General features: G+C 37.0%; 2 protein-coding genes and 1 pseudogene across 2 annotated transcripts; all 3 read right to left on the bottom strand.

The window, feature by feature from the left end:
• Positions 1-243: 243 nt before the first annotated feature.
• Positions 244-1,763, bottom strand: LOC130712020 (bZIP transcription factor 29-like). The gene is made up of 3 exons (XM_057561843.1): positions 660-1,763; positions 426-558; positions 244-333 (listed from the first exon to the last, which is right to left on the bottom strand). The coding sequence occupies exons 1-3, from the start codon at positions 1,751-1,753 to the stop codon at positions 244-246; spliced, it is 1,317 nt and encodes a 438-aa protein (XP_057417826.1). The 5' UTR covers positions 1,754-1,763.
• Positions 1,764-8,664: 6,901 nt separating this feature from the next.
• Positions 8,665-13,318, bottom strand: LOC130727798 (protein BASIC PENTACYSTEINE6). The gene is made up of 4 exons (XM_057579048.1): positions 13,159-13,318; positions 10,732-10,784; positions 10,403-10,568; positions 8,665-10,091 (listed from the first exon to the last, which is right to left on the bottom strand). Exons 3-4 carry the CDS (start codon positions 10,469-10,471, stop codon positions 9,147-9,149), a joined length of 1,014 nt encoding a protein of 337 aa, XP_057435031.1. The 5' UTR covers positions 10,472-10,568; positions 10,732-10,784; positions 13,159-13,318; the 3' UTR covers positions 8,665-9,146.
• A 1,389-nt stretch (positions 13,319-14,707) lies between these two features.
• Positions 14,708-15,398, bottom strand: LOC130727799 (uncharacterized; annotated as a pseudogene).
• Between the last annotated feature and the right edge of the window lie 2,152 nt (positions 15,399-17,550).

The raw sequence follows: 17,550 nt of genomic DNA, 5'->3' as shown, positions 1-17,550 counted from the left end.
CGCTATCGCTATTGCAGTTTTTGGATTTGCCGCTACGCGACGCTATCCGCCATTAACAACACTGATTACACATAAGTCCATTTAGCTATTTATTTATTTTAAAGAATACACCCATTACACATGATCATATTTCTATGGAAAAATCACACTAAAGTGCCTACTTCAGATGAAAACTTTACAAGATAGAAAAAGTTAAACTATGTTGAGCAACTAAATACATAAAGTAGGAGACAAAGGAATACACTAACTTTCTTTCAACTGAGACTGTTGTTCCGTGGCTTGAAGCCTTAGTTTGTACTCCTTGCTCTCATTTTTAAGCACAGAGTTATCCCTCTGCAAACAAGTTCAGAAAAACATATGAATGAATAATAATTTACACAATTCATTTGAAGAGGTGAGATAAGCTTATCACAAAAGATACCCACCTGCAATTTGGTGACCAGAGTAGTCAAAGTAGCTCTCTCACTCTGAAGGGTTTGCACCTTCTGCTCCAATTCAGCAACGTATTGCGCCTTCTTCTCCTTTGAACGAGCAGCCGATTGACGATTAGACAGAATCCTAGACAAGTACACACAAGATGCAATGAATTATTAGAGCTTTTAATCTTTTTCTTCTTTCCCTAAAAGGGACAGAGAAGGATGTAAGAGGAGAAACATTACCTTCTTGCACGCTTGGAATCAGTCAGGGCAATTGCAGTTAGTTTATCACTTTTCACTATTTGCTTAATCTCCTCATCGCGGAATTCAGCCTTCTCCAACTCCATGACAATGCTATCCATTGAGCTACTAGGGGAGAATTTACCAACTTGGCTATTCAAATGAGAAGACTTAGGTAATCCATCCTCAACATGAGAGTTCCCTATGGAACTATCCAATGAGAAACTTCTGCGGTGCCGGGAAACCGGTGCAATGTCCCCATTGAAACTCCTCTTGAATCCTTCCCCCCTTTCCTTCGAAAAGCTCGAACTCGCCCCATTAGCACCACTTGCTTTCCCATCCACACGACTCTCAACTTCATTACCATTGCTCTCAAGGGTCTTAAAACCACTAGTCCAGCTATTCAAATCCTTATCACCATTAAATTTCATTTTATCATTGTTTTCCCAGCTCATGTATTGACTAAACAAATCATCATCGTCAGCAGCAGTAGCAGTAGCAGCCTCTTTCCTCCCATTCACAACCCCACCATCATCCTGGAAGCCGGCATTGGCCTCCGCCTTCAACGCTAACTGAACCGGCTTCCACACCAATCTTTCTCCCCCACCAGAGGAAGGAGAAGATTGCATGTAACCAGAGCTTCCCATAGGGGAGTCACTTTTGGAGCGCCTATGCCCTTTACAAGGAGGAAGAGCAACACTAACACCACCTTGAAAGGTGTTATGAACTTCTCTATTGAGGGACACAGAAGGCTTGTTTTCCACCATCACAGACTTAAGTTTAACATCAGTTGAAATGGGAATCGAGTCAAAACGGGGAGGGTTCAAATTCAGCGGGGGCAGAGAATCTAGCGAGACAAATTGAGGTTGAGACAGGGACCGAGAATTGGACGAAGAAACCGGAGAATGCAACAACCTCTGAAGACAAGGTTGGGGGTAAGGGATTGGAGAAGAAGGTGGTGGTGGTGGGACTGAGATATTGATGTTGGGGTGAGAGGGTGGTTTCTGGTTTGGTGGTCTTGGCAATGGAGGACCAAATGCACCACCACCAGTTTGGTGCTGCAGCTTCTTGCCACTTTGGTGATCAGCACCTTCCATTGATCAAAGATTCAATGCACTACGCTTCACCACTATCAATCAACAAATGAAGAGAAAATCAATGAACAAAGTGTAGATTTTATTTTTGAATCTTCAAAATAGTCAAATTATAAGAATAAGAAATTATGTTAGTGTTAAAAGTGTCGCCGAATGATAGGTAAGTGGATAGAGCTGTGTGACGTATAGGTTGATGAGGGGAAGATTTATGGATCAATTTTTGGAGGATGTAATTTATCTTTCAATGTATAAAAAAAAAAGTGTTGAAGCTTAAATTTGACTTTCACTCTTTTTTGGTATCATTATTGAACTCATAAATGTACAATAAATAATTATTAATAAATTTAAATTTCACTTTATTCTTATTCATAAATGAAATTGAATATTGTTAGCAAAGTTAGTAACTATAATGACCAAAATTTGTAACAAAATTTATTGCATTCTATAATAAAAAAGATTGAGATCAATTATTTTGTACCTATATTTTTTTATAGGCAAATGTTAGTTGTTAATTGTTAGTAAATTAGTTCCTTCACTAGGGTTTATACACACATGAATTTGTATCAATTTGTTACCATAATGTTTGGAATTTCTAATTTTTGAATTTTAAAATATTGATAAGGATAAGTAATAATTTGAAATTCAAAAATATTTATGAGACACATTATTATTTCAAAAATCATGAATATATGCATAATATAATAAAAGAGTTTAATAGATATGCACTGTCAATGTAAAACTCTTTTACACTGACAACCAATCACAGCATGTCACATAGGTCAAATAATAACTTTCACCTTTAATTTTAATTAAAACAAGAATATATTTGTTGATGTGATAGAATTTAATTGAGTGACTGTGCAAATATTTACACTGACAGTACACTGACATCATCAACTTACATCACCAGGTTACTAAGAATAGTATGAAAAATGAGTAAAGTGCAACCAGGAAAAAGGCTTCGAGAATTCATTTAATAGTTGTAATGGGTGTAACGCACGATTGAAATACGAAAGACACAAATTTGCCTTTCAAAAAAAATGAAAGATCCAAATTTATAATATAAAGATAAATTGAACACAAATATACGTTATAAAAACATTCAAGTTTATATCAATCTCAATAAAAATATTCTTATAAACTACATTTATTGTAGTTAACCATATAGTTCTTGTTTTCGAAAGATAGAATTATATATATAAATATATAGCAAAAGGCTTGAGAGCACGATACAGAGCAGTCAAAAATAGTAGCAACAAAAAAGTCGGTAAACACCCCCAAAGAGTGGAGAACGCCTCCAAACAACCAAAAAGACCAAGCCCGGCTTAAAAACAACCCAACAGAGAGCTCCCAAACCAGCAAAAGAAAAACCAAGGAAAAGGGCATGCAAGGGAAAACAACGAAGGCAACAACAACCAAAACTAAAACCCCAAAGAACAAACCAACAACAAAAAAAGACCAACCCAACTAAGAGCCACCATGCAATCTCAGATGATTATCAATGAAATGACCCGCATAGTTTTGAATGACTTCCTCGTCAGTGCATTGTAGAACGACTCCTAGCTGTTAACAATATAGTTATGAATTAATTAAAGAGTTTAATTTTGATGCACCGACAATGTAAAGTTTTTTTACACTGTCAATCAACCAAATTTCAAATATTTGTTATGTCGCTCAATTTAATTAAATAAAAAATTTGTCGTTCACACATTCAAGAAATCTGATTGGTTGACAGTGTAAAAAAAACTTTACACCGTCGGTGCATCAAACTTTTTTCTCTTAATTAAAATGAATTTCACAATTTAATAATAACTAAATTTTTATTAACAAAATTAAGTATTTAAAATTAATAATAACCAAATTATATTTTAAAAGTATTTCATTATTTAGTCTAAATTAATTATAAACTCAGTTTTTAGTCAAATTAAGTAATTTATTATTTAATAAATGTAATTTAAAAACATTTATGATTAATAAATGTTTATATTTGATTTAATTATAAGAGATTACTAATCAATTACTATTAATTGCACTATTTTAGACTATTTATAAAATAAACAACACATTTATGTATAACTGACTGTGACCACGCTAATTTAAGAGATAATTTACATTTTAAATTAATAAAATAACATAATTTAAAAAGGGAATATATATATATATATATTTTTTTTAATTAGTTTTTCACTTATTCATCCCTGTAAAATACACTATTTTTATTATTAGTTGCTTATGAGTTGTTTACAACATATGTGTTACTTCGAACCCACGGGAATAATGTTAAGAACCAAAAGTTAAGATGCTAGGGATTGAGGAATGGAGAGCATAACATCTTCATCCATGGTTCTTAGAGGTGAGTTGTTATGCTAAGGACCAAGTTTTTAAGCATTGAAGAATGCTGATGTAGTGTTTTTAGTTCTTAAATCTAAGAGCAACTCCAACACTAGTTTCTTAGCCCACCTGGAATTGCTAAGGAACCGAGGGACACTTTCTTGTGCATTGGAGCAGGGTTTCTTAAGGATTCTTAAATTTTTTAACAGTGCCCAGAGTTCCTTCTGTAAGGAACCCTGATTTTTTATTTCTTAATTAAAATACAATATTTTCTCTCACATATTCACCAACAGCTTTCAAAGGGAAATTAACATAAAGGGTGAAATTGAAGAATTGAGGTTCAACAGAGACATAAACAGAGGACGAAAATAACAATTTTATTGAAAAAATTCAAACTTTTCATTCAAAAAACAAACTTTATCTATATAAATAAATAAAAAATTCTTCAACTCTCTGATCCAACTGTGGAAGCTCTGATCTGAAAGGATGAGTCTTGCATGTGTGAAAAGGAAACTCCTTTGCAATCTTCAATGCTTTGAAGCTATGAAACAGGGGCGGATCGAGGCTCTATGGTGGCGGTGGTGGTTGTTTAGGGGCCGACTTGGGCTTTGGAGGCGTGGACCAGAGGGAGAGAGGAAGGAGACGGCGGCTGATCAGAGGTGAAGGGGGAGAACTAGGGTTTCAAGTGGAAGAAGAGAGGAAAGAGAGATTTATACCCAGGTGGCCGGTTCACCCGGTTTTTTGCCCGTTTGGTCCCTGGTTAACCGGATGGAGCCGGTTTTCTTGGCCATTTGGGCCTATTTTGACCGGCTTGGCCAGTTTTTTGTCCATTTAGGCTCCTCTGATCAGCCCACTTTTTTTTTTTTTGAAATCTTAGCCCAATTATTACTATTTAATTATAGTATTAAGAAAATTAAAAGAAAATAATTAAATTTAAGTATAGTATTAATTTCGTATTAAATTCTAAATTTAAATTGGGTGAAAATAAATATTATAAATTAATGTGGTATGGTGGGACACATGTGGGACCCTTGTAATAGTCATTTAAGAAATCATGAGTTGGAGCAAAATCTGTTTCAGTTTCTTAGAGCAACTCCAACGCTGGTTTCTTAGCCTAGCTGGAGTTGTTAAGGAACCAAGAGACAGTTTCTTGTGCATTGGAGCAGGGTTTCTTAAGGTTTCTTAAATTCTTGAACAGTGCCCATAGTTCCTTCTGTAAGGAACTCTGCTTTTTAGTTTCTTAATTAAAATACAATATTTTCTCTCACATATTCACCAACAGCTTTTAGAGGGAAATTAACAGAAAGGATGAAATTAGAGAATTGAGGTTCAACAAAGACATAAACAGAGGTTGAAAATAAAAAATTTATTGAAAAAAATTCAAACTTTACATTCAAAAAACAAACTTTATTTACATAAAAAAAATCTTCAACCCTCTGATCCAGTCGTGGAAGCTCTTATCTGAAAGGAAGAGTCTTGCATGTGTGAAAGGAAGCTTCTTTGCAAGCTTCAAGGCTTTGAAGCTATGAAACATGGGCGGATCGAGGCTCTATGGTGAAGGTGGTGGTTGTTTGGTGGACGGTGGTGACTACATGTGGTTGTTTGGTGGCCGGTGGTTAGTGTGTGTGGTTGTTTGGTGGTCGGCTGGGGCTTTGGAGGCGTTGACCAGAGAGAGGGAGAAAAAGTGTGGGAGAGAGGAAGGAGAAGAGGAGAGAGGCGTGGACTAGAGAACGACTTTGGTGGCTCTTGCTCGACATGATGCAGCTGAGGGAGAAAGCTCAAGGAAGAAGAAGGTGAGGGAGATCAGAGGAAGGAGAATCCAGATTCAGGTGAGGGAGGGGGAAGAAGAAGAAGATAAGAGCGGCTAGGGTTTGGAAGTGATGAATGGATGAGAGAGTGGAAAAGTTGAATGTGTAGTGGGTGACCGGCTGAGCCGATCATCCCACCGTTATTTACCGGTCCATACCGGTTTTGACCAGCTAGAACTGGTTTTCTACCCGTTTGAAGTATTGATTTTAAATATTAAGTAAAATTAATTTTAAATAAATTCATATAAATAATTAATTAAATTAAATTTTTAGTTGAAGTATAGATTTAGTATTAAATTTTAAATCTAAATTCGGGGAAAATAAATATTATAAATTTATGTTGTGGTGGGACACGGGTGGGACCCTTCAAATAGTAATTTAAGAAACCATGGGTTGGAGTAAAATCTGCTTCAGTTTCTTAAGAGTTCCTTAAGTCTGATATGTCAATACGGGCCCATAGAAATAGTGCAGAATAGTGTTAAATAGTGTGTAAGAAACCAAATAAGAAACTTTGGCATTGGAGTTGCTCTTAGGAGTTCCTTAAGTCTAATGTGGCAGTACGAGCTCACAAGAATAGTGTAGAATAGTGTGTAAGGAACCAAATAAGAAATCTTTGCATTGGTGAAAGCAACTCCAATGCTGGTTTCTTAGCCCAACAAGAGTTGCTAAGAAACCAAGGGACAGTTTCTTATGCATTGGAGCAGGTTTCTTAATAGTTTCTTAATTCTTGAACAGTGCCCACATTTCCTTCTGTTAGGAACTTTGCTTTTTGGTTCCTTAATTTAAATACAATATTTTATCTCACATATTCATCAACGGCTTTCAGGGGGAAATTAACATAAAGGAAGAAATTGAAGAAGGAAGATCAACAGAGACATAAACAGAACACAAAAATAAAAATTTTATTGAAAAAATTCAAACTTTACATTCAAAAAACAAACTTTACACATAAAGATTGATATTTACATCAAAAAATTCAAAAATCTGCTTCTGGATGGCTTGCATATCACCGATCTGGTAGCTTGGACAACCGATCAAGCTTTGGGGCGATCTAACCAGAGCGTGACGTTCGGGCGAATCTGACTGTGGAAATCTCTTATCCGGCTGGATTTAGTGAAGGGAGAGGAAATGGTTTTGGGGTTTCATGGAGAAGGGAGAGGGAGGGGTTTTAGGATTTCTTTGAAGAGAGGAAGGGAGAGGAAAAGGCTGGTGTCGCCGAAAGGGGGTGGGAGTGAGAGAGCAGCAGAAAGGAAGAGAGGGGAAGAGAGGTTGAGAGGAAGAATGAAGAAGATGAAACACGTGAGGGGAAGAGAGGAAGATTTTTATAGCAGATGACCAGTTCAACAAGTTTCTTAACGTTATGGTTGCTCTAAAACCTGCTCACCAGCTAGAGCAGGTTTTAAGGTCTTTTGGGCTCCTTTTGACATGTTGGCCTAGGTTTTTTACCATTTGAGCTCCAATCAGCCTTTTTTTGTGCTTTTTTATACAATTTAATAAAGTTAATATTTAATTATAGTATTCATTTAATTTTAAATCTAAATTAGATGAAATAAAAATTATAAATATATGTGGTGTGGTAGGACCCAGTAATTAGTAAAATAAGGGTTGGAGCAAAATCTGCTTCAGTTCCTTAGTAGTTCCTTAAGTCTGATGTGGCAGTACGAGCCCACAGGAATAGTGCTGAATAGTGTGTAAGGAACATTTGCATTGGAGTTGCTCTAAGAACCGGTTCCTAGATAAACAACTTTGCTTTATGAGTTCTTAGCATAAAAAAATGTTTTTTTTTTCTATCATCAATATTGCTTTATGAGTTTTGTTTTATTGCTTTATGAAAATAAAAAAGTATAAATAATGTGGTGTTGTGAGACTAGAAGAATAGTGTTAATAACTCAAACTTAAGAACTTGTGATTGGAGTGAAATTTGTATGAGTTACTTATGGGCTGTTTTAGAGTCTATGTGGGGCTTCAGGCCCACGTGAATAATGTTAAAAACCAAAAGTTAAGATGCTAGGGATGAAGCTAAATTGCTAATAACTCGTCTCAGCAAAGTCGCCTGAGACAAATATTAACTGACTTTGATGCATTAGAGGTTGCTAACTATGTTGTGAGTAAAAGTCTAAAAGATATGAAATGTATGTTGAACATGAGACCTGTAAAAAAGCTTGAGGTTGTGGTGGCTGATATTTCTAAGGAAAGGATGAGTGAAAATGTGCAAGTGGCTGATAAACACAAGGGGGGGAGAGAGTGGTGGTAAGGGGAAGGTTAACGTGGTGAGTGAAGCTAGAGCCCTCGAGAGATAAGCCAAATCCTAGCTTTCATATGAGATCTTGATTAATTGATTATTTAGAAGGTTCTTCAGTTCTCACAAATGAGCCGCAAGATTCACATATATATTCTGCAGTGTGAAAGGAAACATTACAGATCAACATGCCCAATGGAGATCAGTTTCGAAGAATCTAATGACAAAGTGTCTTTACCATCCGTTTACATACAAGAAAATGGATTTGGATCCTCTCCAGCTGCTGGAGGGTCCAGCAATGTATATCACCCTTAAAAAATTTAGTGTTTGAATTTGTTTTTCACCTTAACACATCTCAACCATTAATTATTTTGATTTATGGCTATAAATGAAATGTAAAGGCTGAAGAGGATCCCGATCCCAAGAAAATAAGTCATAGTAGCACTAGTTAATGCAAACATTCCAGGTATTAAATTTTCACCTAGATAATTAAGATAGGAAAATATGTCAACTACTAAGTCCTCCTATATTCGTCATTGGTCGCAACCACCCATAAAATCTTTATTCACATAGGATTCCAAGGTGGAGAAAAATGACATACATGAATGAGGATAAAATAAACATACACCATCAGTTCTACATATTAACTCAGACAGGGTTTGAAGAAGACTAAAGACACGAGCGGATACAATTATTCTGGTTTACGCACTACATGCATTAACCAAGACTATTTGACATGCTACATTTATACATTCCACTGATGCCACCAGATCATCTCGGCGGTACAAATGACAAGGATGACTCTATAATCATTTCTTCAATCACTAATATAGCCAACATTCAGCAGCAAGCATGGTTCATCCTAAATTAGGTAAGGGCATACTCTAGTTATTAGTTTCCCTGATGCCCATCACAAGTTACCTTACTTCCCTCCTGGTCTGACTTGAGAATCCATGGTTGATCACTAAAAGCTGTTTCTATTTAGGTATTGCTGCCCCAGAACAAAATACCTCACAATCTACTTTATTGTGATGTAGCGATTAGTACCATGTTTGGCCCAATGGTCCTTGAGGTCAACAGGGTTTGACAGATCATGACCTTCGGCTGCAAGACGACTAAGCAGCTTACTGAAAGCACTGCCACTCATCTTTCGACCACCTACCCGAGCATGCCTCTTGTTTGGCACTGCTGGAAGTGGATACATTGACAGGGTTGTTGTGCAACAGGAAGACTGCCAACCCCCATTGCCCCATTTGTAGCACTGCCTCAGGACACCAGTACAAGAGCATACTGGTGCAGGCATGGTGGACTCATCATATGCTACTTGGTTTAACCCCAGGTCTTGACCTTTCCAATCAGCCTTTGACACCCCTAACTGCCTGTTAAGGTCATCACCTCCATTAACCATTTCCTGACCACTCTTCCAGTCATGTCCCTTGCCAAACATCATCTTATTCAAGTCCTCACTCTCCTTCTTGATTTTTTTGGCTGCTTTTGAAGTCTTCTTGTTGGGTGAAATTGACTTAGCTTCCTTTGGTCGTCTAACACGCCGTGATTTCACAGCCTCGGGGGAGATGGGTACAGCTGGGAGGGCATCAGATGTGTGCATTTCCCTTGTGCTGTAAGAAGCCTCACCCATGTTAGTTAAATGGTGTACCTGTTGCTGAGGATGGTGTATATGCTTGACACCACGTGAAATTTGGCATCCTGGAGGACACGCTTGTATATTGCCACCAGTGAAGGAGTTATCTCGATACTGAAGAGCTGCAATTGCATTATCTCGTTCCATGATTGCATTATTTCGCTCCGCAATTGCAGTATCTCGCTGCAGGAATGCCATGTCACGCTCTGCAAGTGCGGTCTTTTTCTCAGATAGGGCCAGATTTCTTTCTTGAAGGGCTGCATCTCTTTCAGCCATAATTGCCATAATCTGCTTCATGGAAGGCTGATGCTGCAGCAACCACTGCAATGCAACATTGAGACAACTGTTATCAAAGCCAGCATCTTTCAACAGGGATGACATGCTGCTATTATAAATAGTATGTTCATGTAAACTTAAATTGTAACAAACACTTTTCTGAGTGGCCTAGAAAATCCTCCCACCAAGTCAGCGAGAGACTAAACTTCTAGGGTACTGTCGGGCGCCTAAGACGGGGACTCCCCCTAACTGTTTTTTTAGCCCATACATTTGAATATAAGGATCAAACCCAAGATCCCATTCACATGTTGGTTTTGAAATAAACTAATTTATGAAGTAAAGGTGCTTTTGGATACCTGTCCCTGAGCAGTTTTATATGGATCTGTTTTGTGCCTTCCATTTTCATGATGCCCAGCATCATCCATCAGAAACCCACAATTTGTAGCAAAAGCTAAATATCGACTCTAGGCTTCCTTAACCAATTTGGAACTTGGCTAATCAAACAGCAGCTAGCCAGAAGTCCTGCATATCAAAATAGAAACTCATCATGTTTTATATTGGCAATTTGGCATCATTAGAGTACTTCTGCCATTGTCCTCTTTATTGGGGTCTAGAATATACGGTTACGAGATTTCTCTATCAACAATGCCTATAAGAACAGATGCTACAAGTTTAAAATACTTACCATGCTTATACATATGGATTATATACCTAGTAGGTGCTTGATCCAAAATATCTCTGTACAGGAACATGACTGAGTAAGTTCACAGTTAATAATTAATCCAACTTGCAAACAATGGCAAATATATGAAAGACTCACATCTTAACCAGGGCACCCTAGAAAAAATAGGAAATAACAAACAAGATTTATGTGTGTGGGGAACCTTTCATGGATTGCGTGTTAAAGATAGAATTTAGAGGAACTTATCCTGATTTTTGGTCAATCAAAACCCATTTTAATAACTTCAATGGAAAAATGGTAGTGGTAGCATGTGATCACAACAGCAGTAAAGAATAAAAGTTCAAGGAACTATCCAGTTATTATATCATTCACTAGTCATTATTCTTATTTCAGAAGTTCCACGGAAGCATAAAGTGACATGAAGGGCATAACATTTGAACAATGATGAAATGAGAAGAAAAACAAAGCGCGTGGAATAGCAAATGAGCAGATATGAAGGACTAAGTGTCATTTTAGAAGAGATTTTTTGTTCTTATTTATCCGTCAATTAGTTACAATTATCTCAGGTACAGGTATAGCCTTATCTTCATCCAATTAATTAATAAGAAAGTGAATAGTGGAGAATCAGTATATTAGAAAGATGAAAGACATATTAGGAAGTTAGACAACAATTTTAATAGACGAGGATATTGATTGTTGTTTTTTTTCTTCATGACACATAAAAAGAAATAGAGATTGTAATAATGTTCTGAACAGAATGCATTGAAAACATAAATAACGATAACTAAACAACCATATGACTGAGCTCCTCATTAAGTAGTACTTCTAGAGTTCTAGGTAACTAGCACAAGAAGGTCGCAGTCCTAATCAATGACTTGATCTATGGACAGGGAAGAAGCAAAAAAATGTATTACTCTGAACCTTATCATCACAACTAGAACTTTCATTCTTGGTTAGTGAGTCTTCTATGTTAACTGTTAGCTGATGATAACTATATACTTTTTTAATCTTGAGATGAGAAGCGCTGAATTGGAAAATCTAAGAAGAAAAGTTGCAAACAAACTCTTAATCTAATACCCCAATTAGGGGTGGAAATAGGCCGAGCCGAGCCAAGCTTTGCGTGGCCTAGGCCTGGCCTGCATTCTCTTTTGGTGGCCCAAGCCTGGCCTGTGGCCTATCAATAGGCCAAATTTTATGGCTTGGCCTGGCCTGGCCTACAAGCCTTCTTAAAAGCCTAACTTAACAGATAATTTTATCAAAAGAAGGTCATTAGGCTGGCGGGCTAATAAGCATTTTATATGTCATTGCACTTTCTTTTCAAATAAAAAAACTTGTATCATTGCATTTCAAAAACTAAACATATATCATTGCAAGAGAGGTGGACTTGGCAGCGGCAGATCAACAGTGGCGACTGGCTGCAGCCTGCGTCCTGTGCGGCAGAAGATGTGCTATGCTGAATATGTCTGGAACGTTTCTAGTCTAGGTTAGGGCATGGACTTAGGGTTTTCTTTTATACTAAAGTATACATCAGTATAAAAAAAATTGTATATAATTATATTATATTTATATTATTAATAATATAATATATAAGTAGGCCGACCTATCTGGTCAAATAGGCTTTTTAAATTGTTTGGGCCTGGCCTTTTTAGTTAAATAAGCCTTTTAAAAAGCCTAAGCCTGGCCTTTTTAGTAAACGAGTCAAGCCGGGCCGAGCCTTAAATGAGCCGAGCCATAGGCCCCTGACGAGCCGCCTGGCCTATTTCCACCCCTAACCCCAATGAAGCAATGAATCTAAACAAAAACTATCTCATTAACAAGAGCTACATGAAAAAGGAAAATGGCAACTGCAGAGAGTACTACAAAAGGGCTCATTATGGCATAGCTGAATGAATAATTGAATACCCATAGCTTATCAATGTTGGCCGCAACTCTTTTTTTCGTGTTTCTATCTATCTAATTCTAATCAATTTTCTACAGTCAATGTTAAACCACCCAATACCCTAGGTCATTCCCAGTAGTGGGAAGTGGCTCCACTTAATATACAATTGAAACAGAAATGCATGCATTTCCGTACAGGAATCAAAAACCCAGTGCTTAGATCTCAAACACAAAGTTGAAGCCTTGAGTTAAGGAGGATCCAATTTGAAGAGATTCTGAAACACTGAATAATACCCACAAAAAAAAGTTGAGAAAACAAAGAGTGAGTAAATCAGGTTGGATAAAATTGCAGATGAACAACAATTAATTACACGAAATCAGAGGATATGCGAAGAAGAAGAATTGATGAGTTGGAGAACAGAAATAGCAAGTCAAAGTAAGTCCAGAGCAAATCAAGCGAGAAATTGAAACTCGAATTCGAAGCGGAAGAGGAAGAAGATGAAGATGAATGATTGATTGAAGTTGAAGGGAGAAGGAGACTGAAACCCTAACCTTCGCGGCAGAGAAGAGAAAAAGGAAGAAATTGTTGTGGGTCACCGGCTTCTGTCAGTGTCTGTAGATGGATGTATGTAAGTAAGCAACTTTTCTCCTTCCCACTTTCTACTACTACTACTTCGTTTCTCTTTCTTGTTTTTCTTTTTGTAAGAGATTATGTGTTTGTGTGTTTTAACTTTTATCACTTGGTCTGGTCAGTTATTAATGCACACAGACAACACAAACCCACCCTCTCTTATTGCAATTTGCAAACGTGGAAATTAAATGGTATTTACTCACACAAATTTTTAGTACTGTGTTTTTTTAATTCAACTCCAGTTACTACCACAAATCACAAGATGTTTTCAAGACAATAAGTCTCATAGGTACTCACTGATTAGAACTCTCACATCGAGGGACAAACAAATACACAAACCTTCATTTTTTTTTATTACAAAGAATGATAGAATGGAGAGAAAACACTTATAGACTACCGAGGCGTTAGTGACATGGGGAGGCAGCAGAGGTCCACCCTTGGATAGGAGCGTTGGGGGAAGATTGGCCACGAATAGGGATTTACTGACCCAGGGGGATTCGAACTCTCAACCTATCAGGAGGTGAGAGTTAAATCTAAAATCTGAAATCAGTTGTGTTAACCCATATTGGTAATACACAACCTTCTGATAAGAAATAATACCACACTTCAGTGTAGATAATAAGAAGTATCAAGCTTTTCTTAAAAGTACATAATAACATCACTTTTTTGAAGTAAAAATTATGAAGGGAAATATCCATGGTTATAAAAACTGAACCGGACCGGCCGGTTTGACCGAAAAAACCGGGAACCGGACCCCAAGCCGGTCTGAAAGGACACCAAAACCGTGTGGAGTGAAAACCGGTAGTGAACCGGACGAATCGGCCAAAAACCGGGCGACCCGATAAAAACCGGCCGGTTGGCGGTTTTGGACGGTTCATAATAAATGATTTTTTTTCTTCTCTTTTTTACAAATTGGGCTCGGTCAAACAAAAAACAAAGCTCATGAAGAGTGGGCTCAGCCCATGAGACTATCAGATCCCATAAAATAGCCATAAACCTAACCTAAATCCTAATTTTTAGGTATTATTTTCTTACTTCAAAATAAGAAAACTGAAACAAACAGGTATGCTTCACTTTCTTCCTCTTCACAACAAACCCTAGTCTTCCAACCTCTTCACCTTCGATCTGCCGCCACCGCCGCGCAACCACCTCCTTCACGCCGCACGCCGTTGTCGCCCAGTGCTCCGCGCGCCGCCGTTCAGACCTCCTTTCGCGGCGCCTTCTGTTATGAAATTATGTGTTCTTCTTCTTCTTCTTCTTCTTCTTCTTCTTCTTCTTCTTCTTCTTCTTCTTCTTCTTCTTCTTCTTCTTCTTCTTTCTTCTTCTTCTTCTTCTTCTTCTTCTTCTTCTTCTTCTTCTTCTTCTTCTTCTTCTTCTTCTTCTTCTTCTTTCTTCTTCTTCTTCTTCTTTTTTTTTTCTTTTTTTTTTTTTTTTTTTTTTTTTCTTCTTTCTTCTTCTTCTTCTTCTTCTTCTTTCTTCTTCTTCTTCTTCTTCTTCTTCTTCTTCTTCTTCTTCTTCTTCTTCTTCTTCTTCTTCTTCTTCTTCTTCTTCTTCTTCTTCTTCTTCTTCTTCTTCTTCTTCTTCTTCTTCTTCTTCTTCTTCTTCTTTCTTCTTCTTCTTCTTCTTCTTCTTCTTCTTCTTCTTCTTCTTCTTCTTCTTCTTCTTCTTCTTCTTCTTCTTCTTCTTCTTCTTCTTCTTCTTTCTTCTTCTTCTTCTTCTTCTTCTTCTTCTTCTTCTTCTTCTTCTTCTTCTTCTTCTTCTTCTTCTTCTTCTTCTTCTTCTTCTTCTTCTTCTTCTTCTTCTCTTCTTCTTCTTCTTCTTCTTCTTCTTCTTCTTCTTCTTCTTCTTCTTCTTCTTCTTCTTCTTCTTCTTCTTCTTCTTCTTCTTCTTCTTCTTCTTCTTCTTCTTCTTCTTCTTCTTCTTCTTCTTCTTCTTCTTCTTCTTCTTCTTCTTCTTCTTCTTCTTCTTCTTCTTCTTCTTCTTCTTCTTCTTCTTCTTCTTCTTCTTCTTCTTCTTCTTCTTCTTCTTCTTCTTCTTCTTCTTCTTCTTCTTCTTCTTCTTCTTCTTCTTCTTCTTCTTCTTCTTCTTCTTCTTCTTCTTCTTCTTCTTCTTCTTCTTCTTCTTCTTCTTCTTCTTCTTCTTCTTCTTCTTCTTCTTCTTCTTCTTCTTCTTCTTCTTCTTCTTCTTCTTCTTCTTCTTCTTCTTCTTCTTCTTCTTCTTCTTCTTCTTCTTCTTCTTCTTCTTCTTCTTCTTCTTCTTCTTCTTCTTCAACAATTAAAAGACAGATTGCAATTGATATGAGGAGGCACGCCTAGTAATTTGGGATCTGTCTAGGGTGGTGTTGCCTTGTTGTGGGTGGTGCCAGACTGGATTTATACCAGCATTTGAGATATCTAAACCTGTTATGTATATCATAATTTTTCTGGCAGGTGTTTGACACAATTAATTAATTTATAATATATTTATTTTAAAAAAATTATAATTTATTTATAGCGGTAAGACCGGTTGGACCTCGGTTCAACTACGGTTGAACCAACAAACCGTGAACCGGTGCCCTCACCGGTTCGGTTTTAATAACCTTGGAAATATCCCAATCATGCTACTTTCAAAATAGTTGTAATGATTATTAATATTGAAAAAGGTTAAATATTTTGTTATAATTAAATGTGTTAAAAAATTATATCGGTGTTATCTTTATCTAATTTGTAAGTTGTCAATTGTTTCAATTTTTCTTTTTTAATTATTTATTGTTTCTTTTATTCTACCTAGAGATGGCAGAAAAACCCACACCCGTGGGGTCCGACCCAAACCCAACACGAAATTTCGGGCGAAACCCAATTTATTTGGGTTTGGGTTTCACCCGAATTACAAAACCTATTTGGGTTCGGGTGTGGGATTGATTAAACCCGCACCCGCACCCAAACCCAAACCTGAAGCCTTATGCATGTAACTACCAGCCCTTATATATTATTAAAGTTACTAATAAGTAGGGTTTTCTTTAATTAGACATTTAGAATTGCGATGTTTATAAATCTATGAATTATGTTGTTTATAAGCTTATGTTCATGAACTATATTTTTCCTTTGTATTTGAAAGATGATGAAGTTTAATCTGCTTATGTTCATGTTGTTCTCTTATGCACAAGTTGTTTCCGGATCGGATTTTTGGATTTTTTTACGGGTTCGGTGCTCACATCGGATTTTGGGTTTGGGTTTTGGTAACCCGAAACTCAGGGGTTTGGGTTTGGGTTTAACTTTTGCACCCACATTGAGTTTGGATCTGGGCGTTAAGTTCAGGTTTGGGTGTGGGAATGACTAAACTCGCACCCACGGGCCCGTTGCCAACCCTAATTCTACCTAAACTTTAAGATGCAAGTCACCATTTTTTGTATTTTAGTGCTCTAGAGATGTCACCAAATAAGCCCCTACCAAATCTTCATTTCTATTATATCTTTTGTTGTTAATTTCTATCTAGAACATGAATTCCATTCAAAGTGAGCCTGGCCCAGTCGAGAGGAAAAAAAGCTTCCCACAAAAAAGATAACAGATTATGGGCCGTTGTAATTAATTTTCTCAAATTGGGCTGGTCAGTGATATTGACTTAAGCAGCCCATGTAATATATTTGGAGTTGTGGAGTCCTTTTAGTAAAAAAAAAAACTAAAAAATGTGCCTTCCTCATTCATTAAAATTTGATGGAGTTTCTTTTACTACTATTTTTTGTGGCGTTTTCTAACTTTTATCATGGATTTATTTTAGCTCTATCCTAATGGTTTGGTAATTGGTAGATGAATATAATCTATCTATCTATCTATCTATCTATCTATCTATCTATCTATCTATCTATCTATCTATAAAAGCAAAGTTTTGCGGCCTTTGAGGGCAAATAAGTCGTTCAACAATTCAATGCACAACAATCTAACTTTTAGCATGGACATTTTAGTAAAAGTAGAAATTATTTCCTAAATAATCAATCACAGCCGTACATCTCAATCCCATTTTCCTTCAGCCCTTTCCCCTTTCTTTCTTACGTTTCTTTTTGGTTTTTTCCGTTTTGTTTTCCCATAGTTTCCTTTGTAATTGCTCGGTTTCTCATTAGACAAATATGGGGCCGCACACACACCAGAAATAGGGAAAAGAATCGAAGAAAGAAAAGATCGAGACGATGGCAGGAACGATAGCAAGAGGGAGGATGGCAGAGTCCATTGTTGCTCTGAAACTCCTGATTCGAGAACGTGAGCAGCAACCAAGCGAATGTGACGTCCTTATCTGATGAAGCTCTGCGACCACATCAACAAGCTCCGATGTCAAGCACT

The sequence above is a fragment of the Lotus japonicus genome, chromosome 1 (assembly GCF_012489685.1).
Source record: "Lotus japonicus ecotype B-129 chromosome 1, LjGifu_v1.2".
NCBI lineage: Eukaryota > Viridiplantae > Streptophyta > Magnoliopsida > Fabales > Fabaceae > Lotus > Lotus japonicus.
The sequence above is the reverse complement of the archived record's forward strand: the minus strand, read 5'-3'. Positions and strand labels throughout refer to the sequence as shown.

Bases quoted from the DNA above. Each gene is read 5' to 3' on its own strand.
- LOC130712020 (XM_057561843.1), bottom strand. From the start codon at position 1,753: ATGGAAGGTGCTGATCACCAAAGTGGCAAGAAGCTGCAGCACCAAACT. The intron at 559-659 runs GTAATGTTTCTC...GTACTTGTCTAG, and splicing joins GATTCCAAGCGTGCAAGAAG to GATTCTGTCTAATCGTCAAT. The intron at 334-425 runs GTGGGTATCTTT...ACTTGTTTGCAG, and splicing joins CTCTGGTCACCAAATTGCAG to AGGGATAACTCTGTGCTTAA.
- LOC130727798 (XM_057579048.1), bottom strand. From the start codon at position 10,471: ATGGATGATGCTGGGCATCATGAAAATGGAAGGCACAAAACAGATCCA. The intron at 10,092-10,402 runs GTATCCAAAAGC...GTTGCATTGCAG, and splicing joins ATAAAACTGCTCAGGGACAG to TGGTTGCTGCAGCATCAGCC.